The sequence below is a fragment of the Lepidothrix coronata genome, unplaced genomic scaffold (genome assembly GCF_001604755.1).
Source record: "Lepidothrix coronata isolate B3197 unplaced genomic scaffold, Lepidothrix_coronata-1.0 Scaffold3, whole genome shotgun sequence".
NCBI classification, from domain to species: domain Eukaryota; kingdom Metazoa; phylum Chordata; class Aves; order Passeriformes; family Pipridae; genus Lepidothrix; species Lepidothrix coronata.
Genome location: NW_016690183.1, coordinates 12230464 through 12247365, shown reverse-complemented (window position 1 = coordinate 12247365; position 16902 = coordinate 12230464). Strand labels below are relative to the sequence as shown.

The window sequence follows — 16902 nt, the reverse complement described above, 5'->3', positions numbered from 1 at the left end:
CATTCCTTTCTTTCCCTCTCTTTTTCTTTATGCTTTCAGATGAATAAACTTAATTTGATTTTTTTCCATAAGTTGCAAATAGTTTCATTATTTAATAAGAAAAATATAACTCTAACTGAAAATTCCATTGCTATGGTCTGTACTGCTCACTATTACACAGACAACAGATCTCATTGTCATTTTATAGCACCATTCTTGAAAAAGACTGACTTTCTTTGGCTCTTTGGAATGCTAAAAGGGTAAGTATACTAACTGTCCACTATTTTTCTGGAAGACAGATGTAACCCCTTGAGAAGATGAGAAACTATGTATTCTGTTTATTTCTAGCAAGGGCCCATTGAGTCTGATCAAAATGATGAAGAAATTATTGGTTCTGCAGAGAGCAAAAGGAAAGGACATTTGTCACATGCATGCTGCATTGACATTTTAAGCAGTTATACACTCCTAAGAATCTCCACTTTCTTTTTCAGAATATACTTCATAGAAATATTTTTTACAAGAAATTTATTTTACAGAATAAGGCATGATTATTTCCCTCTTTTTTAATAATAAAAAGCAGATGACATTATTATGTACATGAACAGTGCAGCTAATGTTTTGGTCAGTCCCCAGGCTGAGCATCATATACTATGCCATGTCATTTGAAAGACAACAGCAGTGGAGCAGTGGATGGAATCACATTTGGAAGTGCATCAAGAACAGACGGAGCTGCACTGTATAAATCACACAAACCTACATGTAAAGCAGAAACCATGTTTAAATTGCAATAATTCTGTAATATTTAAAGGGCTCGAATTGTGCATGACTTTTCTGCCTTTGGGATGGCAGGAGAAATAAAAGACTAAATAGTAATTCTCTCTATTTTCTGCCAGCGACTTTGAGCTCCATGTTAGCTATTTTGTCTTCTGGTATTTTCTTGCATTGATTCTCTACTGCTCCACTAAAGGAATGTTTCTGTTATATGCTAGTGAAAGCTATGCCTAGTTTCTCTTGAAAGAAATAAAGCCTGTCCTTTCTTACCACTGTACAAGCTGGTTCATAGATTATGAATGAGTGATGAGTCCCATCTGGTAAGTCCCAGTTTTCTGCCTGATGTGTGAACAAGTTCTGATGCTGGACCTCGGGCTGCTCCAACTCACATTTATCTGAGAGCAGTGCAGGGATGTTTGTTTGCCAAAGTGTTCAATCTTGAAGATTTCTTCAGAAAAATATAGTTTGATACAGTATTTTTAGATTCTGCTGCACACAGATGCCATGCTGTTTGCAAATAAGGCACTTGAAAAATTTTCTAAAGAGAGACAATTACAAGAGTATTGGTTTGCTTAGCAAAGCAAAGTAAAGACTGGAGGAGGAAACAACCACTGCCTATAAAATAATCAAAGAGGCAAGAAGCATAGCACTAGTGAAGATGGGTATTCATATTCATGCAAGGTAATGAACATAAAAGCATAAAGTAAAGTGGTGCCAATATGTATGGATGGACTGGAAATTTGACAAGGTTTATTCATTTGGGCAGTCAGACCTACAGCAGACTCCTAAGGCGAACATTGGAGATGAAAAAAAACAAGCTGGATTTGTGATTGCATTCAACATGTTTACGGGAAGGGAGTTTGAGATGGTGCCTGGATAGAACATCATGGGGCTCTGCCAATTCCACATCCACTTATAAAGGTCTGCCAGTGAAATGGTAAAGCAGACAGTGGTAGGAACTGGTCGGCAAGGTTTCATGAGACCCACAGGCTGTAATGTGATGAGAAACACGAGAACCATGAGAAGGAGCTGTGAGTTTCACAGCTGCACTGGGGTAAAAATCCTCTCAATTTACTGAGTCACATTAAAATCATGTTTTCCATTGACATTTCCACGTCACTGCCAGGTGAAAAGTTAATCTTCCAATGAAAAAAGGCTAAGGGCACACTCCTACTGAGCACCTGCAGCAAGATGTGAGGTCAATCAGGCAGTGTTGCCCTACTTGCCTGTAAAGGAGGTAGAAGCCTTTTCTTTAGAAGAACCCCACAGTTAGTGCCTGGTGGGGCTGTCAGTAAGGAGAAGGAAGGGAAGGTGAGGATGAGAGGACATAGTCTCGAGCTGTGTCAGCGGAGGTTTAGGTTGGACATCAGGAGGAATTTCTTCACTGAAAGTGTGACTAGACATTGGAATGAGCTGCCCAGGGAGGTGGGAGAGTCACTGTCCCCGGAGGTGTTTAATTAAAGACTGGACGTGGCACTTAAGTGTCATCATCTAGTTGACAAGGTGGTGTTCGATCATAGGTTGGACTCGATGATCTCAGAGATCTTTTCCAACTCTAATGGATTCTGTGATTCTGTGTGAGTGGGCGGCCATGGCTGGATGCACTGCCTGCACGCCACACAAGAAAACCCTTGGCAGCACGGCCGCAGGCAGGGGTCAGACACAGAACCTGAAGGTGCAACACCGGAATCCAGGCGTGCTCCCAGAACGGGGAAGCGGGGAAAGCCCTCCCGGATCACCTCCCAGCCCAGCCGGGCGCGGATCCCCCCCGCTCGTCCAAGGCCGCGAATTTCCGCGGCAGGTCGAGGGTGGGGGCGCGCGGGGCCGCCTGCCCTCGGATTGGATGGCGCTCCTGTCAATCAACCCGGCGCGCGCGCACCTCCCCCTGTTCCCGTGGTGCCGCGGCGGGCGCTGAAATTCAAATCCCGGGAGCGGTTGGGGCGGAGGTTTGGCTGCACTCGGGCGGTCTCGGAGAGTGGACTCTGCAAGGGCGGCGGCGGCATTAGCAGCAGCAGCAGCAGCAGCAGCAGCAGCAGCAGCAATGGACCCGTTCACCCAGGTGAGGGCACGACCTGACTCGGCCCCTGGGTCTTCAGCTACGGAGGGGCCGCACCCGGGCCTTGAGCCGGGGAAGGGGGCCAGTTGTCAGTATCGGAGACGGAGGGTGGAGAAGGGGCTGGTCAGGGTCCGCAGGGAAGGCAAGGGAGCTGCTCTGTGCACGGCGCTCTGGGGGCGGAATATTTCCTCCCAGCCTGACTCCCGGCTGAGCCCTGTCCAGCACCCCTCGTCCCCGCTCGCGGTACTCCGGGGCTTTGCGGGCGAGTGGCGACCCGCTTTCTCTGCAGCGGGGAGACCCTCTCTGCTCCCCCAACCCCGTCTGGCTCCTGCTGGTCCCTCCGCTCCTGGAGCCACCCAGGTGTCAGGTCCCTGCCGGGAGAAGACAGAGGGGTGATTCACTCAAGGGCTTGCGGAGGAGAGGACCTTTCCCATCCCGGGCGTTTGCCTTTCGTGCTCATCCGGCAGATAAAACTTTCAACTGGAGCGGAAGGGACCCTGGGAGCTAGTGGGAGTGGTATTGACACATACTGTGCTGCCGTACCTAAAGGTCGCATGTCAAGTCTGCCCAAAGCGGCGACCGTCTGAAAAAACTGCGTCTTATTTGGCACTATTGCCACCTGCGATTATGGTCACTCTCATTGGCAGGCACGGTTCCTCTTTTTTGTTTTTTAAAAAAAAAAGTAGTTGTCAGTTGTTAGGGTGGACTTGCTGTGTGTGTGCTTGAGTTTTACAGAGACGAAATTGTAGCAAAATGAGTGGAGTTGACCAGCTTGAAGCTGTATGAAGGCTGGAGGTTTCTGAAAGATGCTGTGGTATACTTAAGGTGTATTTTATGTGTCAGGGCTGTAAAGTCTTGAAGCTGTCTTGTGACTACTTTGAGAAACCTAGTAAAAACGGCCTTCAATCCACAGCCTGCCTAAACAAAACCCGAATTACTTTTAAAAAAAAAATCAGGTCAGATACACTGATGAACTACTCTCTTATCTCTACTCTCTTATCCCCTTGTAAACAATCTGTTTATCAAACTGACATAATTAAAATAATTCGAGTGCCCAAAAAAGGTGACTGCACAGATCTGATTTTAAAAAAATGAACACAAGATGTTGATCTAAACAGATTTACTAAATGTGTAATGCCAAGGCAGATCCTACCTCCATGAAAAGTCTTGCTAAGTGTAAACATCTAAAACCTCCTTCCTTAATTGGTACTGAGTGACATGATCCAGCTAGTCTTAAATAAACTTCAAGTCTGGACTACCAAATCAAGTTTAAAATGGTTTTGCATGCTGGGAGGTATTCCAACCTCAACACACCCTTTCTGGTACACAACTGACTTTGAAAAGCTATGACCAATTGTGAGGCTGCTCCCCTGAGTAAACTTCATTTTCAAGTGTTAGCCAGTATTGCAGAGTGTCTTATCAAGAATGTTTCTGCTGTGGAGAACATTCCACTCTTGTGTAAAGATCTCATCAATATTAGTGTATTAGTATTGAAGTTTAGTAATTTTCCTCAAAAAAACTTCAGTGAAAAGAAACCTTTTAACCACCTATTTTGAAGTATTTATGTTCTGTGGTTTGTGTTGTTATTTTTTTTTAATATAACCTTCCTTTAGCTAAACTGTTTTCAGATAATCTTTGTCTACAAATTGTCATGCTGTGTAACTTTCAGAGAACTGGTGAGGCATTGCAAGTTGATTATGTAAAGCAATTATATTCACAGTCACAGAATATTTGAACCTTAACGGACCAAAGCGTGCTGTTAATTCAGTGTGTGTTGATCACTTTGCAGTAGCAAATTTTGGCTGGGTCTCAATCAATTTAAGCTCAAATAAATCTTGCTCTAAAATTCAGTGGAATGCTTTCAAATTAGACAGTTCAGAAATAATGTTTCTTTTTATTAATCTTGGAAGAAAAAGCTAATAACCTGAATCTCAACCAAATTATTAATACAGATCACACTGAGGAGATGGTACAGTGGGTAATTTTTCAGGATATTTTGTAATTTGAAGTAGTTATTAACATTCATAGAGCAAAGTATTGTTTCCTAGCATGGAGAATGAGCAAAGAGTGATGCAGTTGTTCAGGGAAAACTTGCAAATATGAGGTTTGAAGTTAACTGTTCATTCAATGTCATGGATAAATTTGCTCCCTTTGCTCTATTCTGCTAGTAAAGCAGGTTAGTTAGAACAAATTCTTGTAATCATATATGGGCCCCAAGTATCTTCTCTAGTATTGAATAAATATAAAATATTTAGTAAAATATTGAATAACTGAGATTGTCCATTAACATTCAAAGTGGGAAGGCCTTTTCTGATTTTCAGAAGGTGCTTTTGTAACACGAACAGCGATCCTCTGACTTTGACTCAGTAGTCCTCAAATTCCTTGATGTATTGAAATAAGTAGTGTTCTCAGGCATATGGTGAGATTCTTGGGGCTATCCTGTGCAGGGCCAGGAGTTAAACTTTGATGATCCCTGTGGGTCCCTTCCAGCTCAGGATCTCATGTGATTTTAGGATTCTATGATACTCTGAAACTTTGTCATCAGAACACTTTGAGAATGTACTTGTAACAAATACCCCGTTGATGAACTCGGAAAGTAAGTTTCAAATTCTGGAGAGTGGCTTACTCATTGTGTGTCATAGCAGCATTTGAATCATGGCAGTTGCATGGAAAATTTGAGATACAAAAAGCCAATAGGAGCTGGAGTCCAACAACAGAGGCATGCATTCTTGGGAAGTGACATCCCTTTTTTAACAACTGCAACTCTATTTCACTGAACTAACAAACCAGAAAGGAATGTGACTCCATTTGAATAGAACCACAGGAATACTGTTGTGGAAGATATATTCAACATTGTGCAAGAAGAACTGTTAAAAAATATCCTAATGGCTATTTAAATTATGTGGGTGTTACGTGCACCTTGTAGCTCTGCCTTTTGTAAGTTGAAATAAGGAAACATGACTTGTGGACGGAACTAAGATGGAACCTGCATTGAAAGCATTTCATATGTCTTTTTGTTTTTTTGGTTTGGTTTTGCTTGATTGGTTTGTTGTTGGGTTTTTTTTCCTTTCAAGATCCTCCTCTTCTATGAAAGTTAGAGAAGCTGAGATTTGCTTTCACAAAAAAACTGTTGAGATTGACATTCTGTTTGTCCTGTGTTGCCCTACAATGGAACATTGTTTAAGACTTCAGCCTTAGACAGTTAAAAATGTGAAATGTGTATTTAATTGCTGTGCAACAGGATGGATAATGGCTGGCACAGTTCTCACAATAATTTATGTGCCACCAAACAAGTGCAGTTTATATGCTTCCCTTTAAAGGCCATTAGTTCAATCACACATTTTCTTGTCTCAAACTGAGTTATAATGATTTACGAATGCTGTATTTAAAAAAAAATACAAACAAACCACAACATATTTTAAACCTGGATGCTATAAGGAATCACTTTCTAGTAGTGTGGAACATTTACTAAAGCAACTATATTGTATGGAATATAATCAGAGTACTCAAATTTCCAATGGATAGGGAATGAAAGATAATGTCAGGTACCTTAATTGGTATCTCTATATGTTCTTCTGAATACAGATATCTCAATAAACAGGTTATTTATCGTAATATAACTAGTCATAACATCAGTCTATTCGTAAAATTTAAGCTTCAGGCAAAGAAATTCACCTTTTGATTTAGAAGGTGTAATAGCAACAATTTTTTTTAATATTGATAGCCACACATTTAATTTGTTGAATTTTTTTATGATCACTTGACAATGTCTTCACTGCTGTTTATTTTGTTAGAGGGTTAGTGCCAGTCAGATGACTTGACCAGATGCTTTAGCAACCTGTCAAAAAAACCCAGATCAAGATTGTCATGTGGTGATTCAGTAAAAAAACATAATTACTTTCAAACCTTTCTGACTACTTCAGGCTCTAAATGAACCCCTCTTTAATTTTGCCATTCCTTCTATCTCTTTACCCTGGTTTTCTTTCAAAGCCAAGCTAATGGGAGACACTAGCTGATTTAATGACTGGAAGTTTGGAACCTACTGGCTGGCTTCTGGTATTGTGGATCCTAGTACATGCTATATGGAATGCTACCATTTTTTAATTTGAGTTGTTACTGGTTAACACGCTGCAATGTATAGTAACACGTGATCTACTGACTACTCAGAAACTCCTTGAAAGAACCCGTGCCAGGCGAGAGAACCTGCAGAAGAAAATGGCGGAACGGCCCAAGATGGGAGCAAGACCCACAATGCAGACCAAGAGGGTCAGAGAGCCTTTGGCAGAAACTGGTAACCAGGCTTCTCCTCCTGGTGAAGAAGGTATTTGGCAACAAGTTTAATAAAGGTTGTCTTTTGATGCAAGGCCTATTTTTTTTCCTAAGGGCAAGTGAGAATCCTGAGTGTATATCTTAAAATAAACAGTGATGGATGCAGTTACCTGACCACTAGGACTAGCTCGTGTTTAGCTTGACTTGAGAGCAGATGCGCTAAGGAATTAGTGGGCTATTTAGAAATAATAGCCAAAGATAGTGCCTTGTGCTTAGTAGATCTGGGAAGGGCATTTTTTTGGGAGACATATCGGGGTATTCAAAAATCATAACTTTATTGACACTATAGTTTTGTGTTGTCTCTGGAAATATTTTAGATTGCTTGAATACTAATTTACTTGAATACTCTGACCTGTGCAGTAAAACCTGATACAAAGCCATCACCATCAAAGAGGCTCTGCCCTAATGATATAGAGACTCAAGCTTCTAGTTCAGAGAATGTACAACCAGTTCTTTCAAGTTCCACAAGCCATGACTCTCCTAAGATGACTTCAGAATTGCATGAAACTGCTTCTAACAGGACTTCATCCGTTCAGCCTCTAAACACCAAGTCAGAAACTCCTGCAGCCCTTTCAGTCAAGACACGTATGCAGAAACTGGCAGAACAGCGGCGCTGCTGGGATAGTGAGGGTATGTTTCACTTGCTAAGCAGTAGTGGTGTCTTTCACTGTTTGTATTGATGATTGTTTGGTAGTAGAAGATAATTTTGTGTGTGTGAATGCTAATATTTTAATAAAGAATTCTGAGACAGCGCTAGGGAAGGCCTAAAATATTGAAACTTTGACCACAGCTTAATAATATAATTTTTTTTTCCTCCTACTAGTCTGATGCCTTACTCCTTACAGCAGTGACATAAAACTAGTAAACTGCTTGATTAAAAATGTTTAATTTGATTAGTCTCAATGCCTTCAGGACTAGTAGTTAGATTCTGTTGTTGGCAGGAACATCTAACTGTTGATTAAACTCAATCCATTGTACAATGCAAAATATGTAAATATATCTCAATATATTTTATTAGCAAAATAAATGTGTTTTCTTTTTTCCAGATCCCTCTGAATGTGTTTCTCTGTCCCCTCTCCAGTCAAAAGATCTGCCTGTTTCTCCACCTAAGCAGACATCTAATGCCCTGGCAAGTGAAACCCCTATTGGGAGAAGAGGCCGTTTAGCTAACCTTGCGGCTACAATTGGTTCCTGGGAAGATGACCTAAGTCATCCATCTGCAAAGCAAAACAATGCACAAGAACAGCCTGGCACTACTTGTTTATCCAAATTGTCCACTACAAGTGGAGCATCTGCTAGAATCAATAGTAGCAGTGTAAAGCAGGAAGCTGCATCCTGTTCTCAAAGGCTTGTTGAGGCTTCTATTAATAAACCAGCAAACTCAAAGAGAGCGGTGAGTGCCTGATTTGGTTGCTGATTAAAAATTGATATGAGTATTGCAGGGTACAAACATTAACACATAACTGTTTAATCTGAATTTAAAGATTTGGTGTGAGCAATCTTAGTCTATTTACAACTTTCACTTTATTGCAATCCCACATGCCGTTTGTTTAATCGCGGACGTGAAACAGCTTAGAATTCTTTTTGCTGAGATTTAAAGATGAGAGTACTTAATGTTTTGTAAAAGTTGGTATCAATGTAATTGATTGCTGCTCTTGACCATCAGAAAGGGGCTTTTTACAGAGATACTGGGTTTCACTCTGTAACTTTATGTAGTTGATTGACTGAAATTGTAAATATTGTTGCTGTATGAAGACTCAATCAGAATGATGAAATTAGTAGTACCAGACATGTATTGTTCGATTTATGGCATTTATGCAATGGCAATATCTGCAGTCTTGTTTAGGGAAACGTGGGAAAATACCTGAAGTAGCTGACAAGAGCACCTGGAATCAAATTCTGAAACAATTTGGAATACTGGATTAAAAAAAAGAGAAAAGCTTAAGACTTGTCTCAGCTTTTTCTTTTGTTGATGGAATAGATATATTAGGTGATAGTAGGCTATGCAGAATGCTTTCATTCTTTTTCCTTTTCAGAGAATAAGAATGTGTCATCTTAACGTTTTTCCTTTTTGTCTTGTTCAGGATCCAAACAATTTTTTAACACAATCCTCAAGATCCACTGCTCCACATTCTAACAAATCTGAAGTACAACTGTTAACAGAGAATCCCTGCAGTCCCAAGAAAACTCAAGAGCATACACAAACAGCAAAATCATCTTTGCCTCAACCAGTTCAGTCCAAAGAAGAGCCAGTCAAAGGAACACATGTGCAACTTGAATCTAAGGGTAAACCCACAACACCAGGTAAGCTGTTTTTCAGCCTCAGTAAACGTTCATTCAAATTAGGTTTATGTGTTCTGTGTTCAAAACTACATGTTAGTTAAGAATTAATGGTAACATACCAGATAATACCTATTTCCTGCTGAAAATTGATTAAAATTCCAGTGAGTTCTGTGGTTATTTTAAGTTGTACAGCTCCCATATATTGCTGGGATTTTTTTTTTGGACACGACTTTAGTAATTCTCTAAGAGCAAAATCAGTTTAACTTTTTATACTAACATGTTAATTGAGATTATTCAAAGTTTATTTCAAGTTGTTGAACACTATGTGTATCCTATCAATATAATGTTAAGAGTCTGCATATGTTAAAAGAAATCCCACAGATGCACTAACTTTGCATAGTGTTTTTCTTTCAGTTGATAGCACTAATGTCAAAACAAGTGAGCATCCCCAGTTTTAAATTCAACGGCTTATTGTGTCAGAAACTTGGACTAACTGCTTGAACTCTCTGAAAAGGAAATGTGTGTCTCTAGATATGCTGACAATAAAAGACATGCTCAGTAAAATAGGGTGGATGCTGAACAATATGTCTGCCTTATGTATTAGAATGCTCATTTTCATGAAAGATACAAGTGAAGTTTGTTATAGAGGAAATACTGAAAAAGCAAACAAGTTTAAATAACTGTATCACATGTGGAGTGTAGTAAGAGAGGGACATCAATTTGCTCTGATTTGCTGCTTTATTAACTTCAGTGTTCTGTTATGATTTGACCTTCAGGTTCAGTTTGTATAAAATGTAATGGAGTAAGGTGTAAAGGAGACAGCTTAATTGCTTCACTGAGAACTTTCATCAGGATGCAAATTGCAGTGATTTCTCTCTGTATTTTTGAGAGTTTCTTTCAAGGTGAAACAATTGTTCTTGTAGGGGGATCAGGAATTAAGCCCTTCCTGGAACGCTTTGGGGAGCGCTGTCAAGAGCGTAGTGCACGCAGCCCTGCTACAAATACTCCTGGGTGCAGAACACCTATTGTTACCCCAAACACCAGGACAATCCAGGAAAGGCTTCTCAAACAAAATGAAAATTCCTCTACTGCCAGTTTAGCACTTCAGCTTAAGCAGGTATGACTTGTTACATTCGTAGCTTACTTATAAAGGTATGGGGAAGATTCTTAGTGTTCTGCACCTATCTGAGGAATTTGAAATGTTGCAACATCTTAAAACTGTCACCTTTTCCCCCACTCCCCTTTATTTGCTTAGGAACGTGAGCGAGAACTTGCATGCCTTCGTGGCCGATTTGATAGGGGCAATCTGTGGAGTGCGGAGAAAAGTGACAGTTCAAAGAGGAAACTTCCAGAAGCTAAACCGGTAATGTGTTACCTGCATGTATCAAAATATGATAGTCTGAATTGCTTCAACGTGTTCTGAATACAGGGATAGATGTGCAAATATAAAAAGTAAAAAACGTATGCTTTGGGGAATGTCCAGGCTGTGCAAGACCACTTGTCAAGTGATTTGTGTGTTTATTAAGAAATTATTAGATTTCTTTTTTCCTCTTGCAAAATCAACTAAGACAAGTGATACTGCTTTGAGCCAACCAATTTATTTACTTTTTCATGATATTAAGTGTGGGGGTATTTTTTGTATTCTATAACTTCAAAAGCAGAAGAAAGCTCCTCACACAAACAATATTTAGCAATTCAGCTAAATTTCTTAAATAAATAGGGTACTGGATAGGCAACCTCTTTTTCCTAGTAGGTGTTCAATGTATTTCTTTCTGACAGGTTTGTTTGTTTGTTTGTTTGTTTTTTAGTTACTTTGAACATTATGTCCTGAATGTATTATGTTTTTATTCTTGCCAGGAAAATCAGTCTCAGGCTAGTCCAAAACGCCCTCCTAGTTCAGATGCCACTGCTTTTGGATCAACAGACAACACACCAGCAGGTGATGGACCAGTAAAGTCTCCGAGTGTGGAGTCTTCGGGTAAGCACTGCCACAGTTTGCCTGTTGCTGTTACTGGACAGAAGCACTGTGCTTGACCTCCACGAGCAGATAAAGGGGCTCATAGCACTGATGTGTAGAACTGGACCTCTTATTTGTTAACTGATTTATCTACAACTTTTCATATCATAATAGCACTCTGCACTCCTGTACCACTTGAAAGGTTTGCAAGGCAAGACTGTCTTTTTGTTTTTCCGTGGGTTTACCTGTGTTTTATACTTTCACATAGGTTAAGTGTAGGGAAGTGAATGAGAATTGTCAGTTACAGATTTAATCTATACTGTATCTGAGAAACCAAATTTCCACAATAATCTAATGGGAAAGAACTCTTCGCTTGTCCGTATCCCTTTACGATATTAATTCTTATAGTACAAGATGTGAAAAGAACTCCGAGATGCTTGTGATACCCTTTCTCTTGCTTACCGAGTGGAAGAATCTCTAGCTTTCTGCGTGAAAAATGTGAACTTAGTTAACACTTCTTCTAGACCTTATGGACAAACAGGCTATTAAATGTGCTTCTAGAAAAACAGGATCATATCCTGCTCTTGGATTGGGTTTGGGTGGGATGGTTTGTTTACTGGTTTTTTTGTTTGCTTTTTTTGAATTTTTCCTTTTTACTCTTGAGTGGCTGCATTCCGCTATGATTTCAGCAGTGTTTCTTGAGGTATCAGTTTTCTGATTATAAGACAGAAGTCTAGATGTACTGGTTGTGGAGGATATATATTCTAATGCTTTTTGACAGCCAGCTAACAGCAATACTTAGTATAGTGGTCTTTTTGTTAGTAAAACTTCTAAAATTCAATAATTAAAGTTCAAAGGCTAGACATAATCTTCAGTTACTTCTTTTTTTCTAAACCACTTTAGATGCTTCTAAATCTGAAGAGACTGATAAACCCAGTCCTCCCAAGATCACTGAGTCAAAGAGCCCTGTGAAAGTGATGTCTGCCTCTAAACTCGAACAACTTGCTGAGAAACCAAAGGGTTTGTATTGAGTAGATGTATATTAATGCACTTAGCTCTCTGTTGCCACTTGTCTAGAACAGTGTTAATATCCTTCAAGTCTGAACAATGAATTCACCATACATGCACTGACCCTTGTGTGTGTTTTGTAGTGAGGTTTATATAAAACAAGCAGCTTCTTTTATCATAATCCTTCTCCCTTGACATTCAAGTCTTCAAGGAACATTAAAAAGCTGATATTAAGAGTTCGTTGGGTAAGGACTGTGGGTCTTGCAGTTAAGTTTCAGATGTATTGGAACTAAAAGGTTGAAATTCGTTTAAGAGGTGCATCTTTTCATTCCCTCTATCAATTAAGCAGCATGTATGAAAATAGCATTAAAAAATAATGATAGAAGTGTACTTTCGAGTTCTATATGCCTGACTCTAAGAAATGCTTTTTAATCAGGCTTACTGGAAAAGCAAAAATAGTTTATCTGTTAATATCACTTCACTCTCATTTAAGGGAAAGTTTAGTCTTGATGCTACTAATATGTTTTAAAATGTCACCCTTCAGATGAACTATGCCAAGTCGAAATGAATGTGGATGACGAAATGAATAGCTTGAAAGTGATAAATGAGATTTTTGAAATTCTTCAAGAGGATGGTCCAGACATAGAAAAGCTGAAGAAAGAAATGAGCATGAGCCTGGAAGGTGAAAGTGATGAGGATGAGCAGGAAGAGTCGCTGAATATTTCATCAATGTCTCTGTTAACCCCTCTAGTGGAATCTGTTGGTTCAGAGGTGAGAATTCTTATGAGGTGGAGAAGAACACACAGAGATGTGCAATTTGCTTGTGAGAAGTGACATTTTGTTGTATTAGGATATCTGAACAAATAGAGAATGACATTTTGCTAATGAGAGCATAATGAGGCAAAGTTATTTTCCTCTGAAAACAGTGTAACATATTGGATGCTCTGCTAAACAAATAGTCTTTTGCTAAATCAACCTATTATTTGTACTGAACTTGGAGTGGTAGACATGCACTCAGTGAAGCAGTTGCTGATGAAGATCTGAAGAGAAGTAATTATGCAACTATACTGGTTTAGAAACTAAGGGTTTCTAAGTTCAATAATCTGTTGGTATCCTTAAAATAAATAAATAAATTTGCTTCATGTCCTAGGAAATATTTATAAGATGTCATCTGTTAAATAGTATTAAGCAGCCTCCAAATTTAATTGTTTACATGCAAAACAAGTAAAGGTCAGAGAAAACAGGTAATTAATAATGTGGACAGGTAGTACAACCTTTTCTTTTCCCCAGGCCTTTGCTTCTCCTTGTAAGTCAGCTGGGGAAGGTAGCAGTACCAGTGATGTAAGTCTGAAGTCTGAAAAGTTCCAAAGGACTAAAGTTCCCAGGGCAGAATCTGGAGACAGTATTGGCTCTATGTCAGAAGATCGCAACCTTCCGTATAGGTAATAAACACAAACCTCATCCCTGATTCTGTAAGTGTACAAATTAAGACATTGGCTTTTTTGGACGTGTACTTGCTTTAACTATGTGTTAAAGGACATGTACGTTCTTTAACTATGAACAAAGCTTTTTTCCAGGATCTCAGCCTTTGTCAAAGATTGTCTCAGTGTACTCTTTTATGTTGCTTAAACTTAAAATGAGCTGATAGCATGCCTAATTGGTTTTCAAAAAAAAAGCAAGTTGGAAAACATCAACATGCAGTATATATGTATGTATATTAAAGAAAAAAAGCTTGGCACACCTGAGAAACATTTCATGAGATTTCCTCTTTTAAAAGTGTCGATGCGTACAGATCTCAGAGATTTAAAGAGACTGATCGTCCTTCAATAAAGCAAATCATTGTTCGCAAAGAAGATGTTGCTTCCAAACTGGAAATGAAAAGGAATGGCCCATCTGACCAAGTCAATGTAAAAAAAAAAATGCAGGTATTTAATACACTTCTTAAAATCCTTTTTCTAATCTACTGTTTCCACACTTAATTTCCCCCATGGATTAACATACTGCTTAGAACTGCAAAATTAGATTGTTTAACATAAATATTTAATGGTAGGGGATGATACTGCATAATTTGAACAGCTGCATCTCTTCGAAGGATCATATTATAAAGGAAGTCTGGAGAGAACAAGACATTGTTTTGAGAAGGAGACAGAATCTGTATTTTATCGCTGCCTTTGAATTAGGCCAGATTGATAACTACATACTTTCAGTAGGCAACATTCTGATCTTTACTAGTGCCTTGTTCACCTACAGTGCTGAATTTCTGGTTAGCTGCTGCTTCCCCCAAACAAAGGGAACACTAGACTGCATGTGTAGCATACAAACATTGAAGTCCTTCACCCCACACCATATTTAAATTACCTCTGAGGTCAAAAAAAGTTGTACTGCAATATTCTTTTGTGGAAGTAACTGTAAACAGCAAAATTTTTGTAGCTTACTATCTAAGTGATCTGATCTTTTCTGAAGCATAGCCCCAAAAATGCTAATCTTGAGACATTTCCTTGAATGTAACACTACATAACTCTTCTGGTTAATTATTTCTACCACTGGTTTGCCCTAGGAACTGAACAATGAGATCAACATGCAGCAGACAGTGATTTATCAAGCCAGTCAAGCTCTGAACTGCTGTTTTGATGAGGAACATGGAAAAGGGTCACAAGAAGAAGCAGAAGCAGAGAGACTTCTTCTCCTTGCAAGTAGGTTTTTAAACACAAGTTCAATTCTTTGTCATGAACACTTTGTCAAGAACACTTTGGGAGGAACTCTGATAATACACAGACTATACATCATTGTAGATATTTATAGTTCTTCACTTAGAAAACAGGAGAGGATATTATCTGTTTCATTTCAGCTTCTTCTGTAGGTGAGAGGACACTCTTGGTACCTTTCTTGACCCTAATATTCATACTATTCTAGAAGATGATTAACGTTTGTGTTGCATTTTATATGCTTATGGCAAAAAAAAATGTTTCAGTACTACTTTTTCCTCTGTTACAACTGAAATTAATTCCTCTTTGCAGCTGAAAAGAGAACTGCTTTATTGGAAGAACTGAATAAACTGAAGAGCGAGGGACCTCATAGTAAAAGAAATAAAGGTCCTTCTACATCCACTGAATTTGCTCCATCCAGGGGATCTGTTTCCATTTCAGAAATGCGTTTACCTCTAAAAGCAGACTTTGTATGTGGTACAGTTCAAAAGCCAGGTAAAGCTATCAACCGAAAGCTTTTAGCCCTTTTCTCTCCCTTCCCTCGTTCTCCCAACATTTATTTCTTGTTCATTCTCCTTGATTTTTTTTTGTCTTCTATGCAGATGTTCTAAGAAATCTAATGACAATGAAAATTTAGCAATTACTTTCAGTTCATCTGCTTTTTGACTAAGTTTTCAGTATTTTCCATGTTAGTTGCATCTTTTTATGGCTAGTGAGACTTAAGAAACTTATCAGGACATTTCCAGCCAGTCTTAAAGTTCTTTGTGGTTCTCTGTAATCTGTTGGAGAGGAAGTAGAATTTTATATCTCAGACTGCCTTCTCTCTTGCTGTCTTGGAAAATTTTGATGGATGCAAGTCTAATACTAAAGATCTTTACAAAAATTCTGACCTTTGTGGCATTGTGAAAAGCTCATTAAGCCTCTATTTTTTTCAATCCTTCTGTTAACATTGCAAAATACTTAAGATGATAGAATACTAGTATTTGTAAATTGTTATAATTAATCAAGGTGTCAAAATGTGGATTTGTTTCTTCTTTTGTTCCAGAAGAATATCTAGCAATATCTCACTGTAGGTTTAGAGACCCATCCTGGAATATAGTGAATTTCTGGCATGTGGTTGTTCAAAGAATCTGCAAGCCCATAATAACCAGTGCTATTTGATATAATACCACAAAATATGATTGTGTGTGGACAGCTTTCTGCTTCTTGCCTCACTAAAACTTAAGGACAAAAGTTATTGGACAAACATGTTACTGCTCCTGTTGCAGGAGACAATTCACCTCTGTTATAGGAAAACTTCTCTAAGGGTTACAAAAATATAAGTTTAATTTCTGTCAGTAATTCTCAAAACAAAATTGTCTAAACAAACAACTATGAACTATTTGTCATAAAACCTTTATTTTGGAAGCATAAAATTTGCTGTGCATTTTGCATCAGAAGCTCTATTAATCACTTACATCTGAAGAGATAATAAAATATAAAGCGTACAAATCAATGTTTACTGGAGTTTACAACAGCTGTTCTGAAAGCTGTGACTTATCCTATACAACAGAGCACTCAAACTGTTTGGGGCATTTTGTTTTGTTTTTTGTTTTTGTTTGTTGGCTTGTTTTTTGTGGGTTTTTTTAATGTAGTCTCACATTGCTGAATATTAGGTAAAGCAAGAGCATTGTGCAATTTGCTGCACAAACTCCGAATTATCTCCTGACACTCTTTAGATGCGTGTTTGTGGTGATCTTGCTTGTTCTCCCCTTATGTGAAAGGTTGAGGAAATGAATTGCCTGGATAGCCAGTTACTTCATAGGACTGAAAAA

The 16902-nt window shown here is 38.8% G+C and overlaps 1 protein-coding gene across 2 annotated transcripts in view; it reads left to right on the top strand.

The window, feature by feature from the left end:
- Nucleotides 1–2639: 2639 nt before the first annotated feature.
- The window catches only part of ANLN (anillin actin binding protein), a 29014-nt gene continuing 14751 nt past the window's right edge, over nt 2640–16902 (top strand). Inside the window, exons 1-14 of one of the 2 annotated variants that reach the window (XM_017822752.1) lie at nt 2641–2809; nt 6974–7127; nt 7496–7765; nt 8182–8528; nt 9220–9439; nt 10342–10535; nt 10674–10781; nt 11276–11396; nt 12279–12395; nt 12928–13154; nt 13674–13825; nt 14161–14308; nt 14941–15076; nt 15401–15583. In XM_017822752.1, coding sequence (XP_017678241.1) covers nt 2792–2809; nt 6974–7127; nt 7496–7765; nt 8182–8528; nt 9220–9439; nt 10342–10535; nt 10674–10781; nt 11276–11396; nt 12279–12395; nt 12928–13154; nt 13674–13825; nt 14161–14308; nt 14941–15076; nt 15401–15583 — 2395 coding nt within the window. In that variant the 5' untranslated portion in view covers nt 2641–2791. Of the gene's footprint in view, nt 2810–6973; nt 7128–7495; nt 7766–8181; nt 8529–9219; nt 9440–10341; nt 10536–10673; nt 10782–11275; nt 11397–12278; nt 12396–12927; nt 13155–13673; nt 13826–14160; nt 14309–14940; nt 15077–15400; nt 15584–16902 lie in introns of both variants that reach the window. The other variant, XM_017822762.1, reaches the window with a different exon arrangement.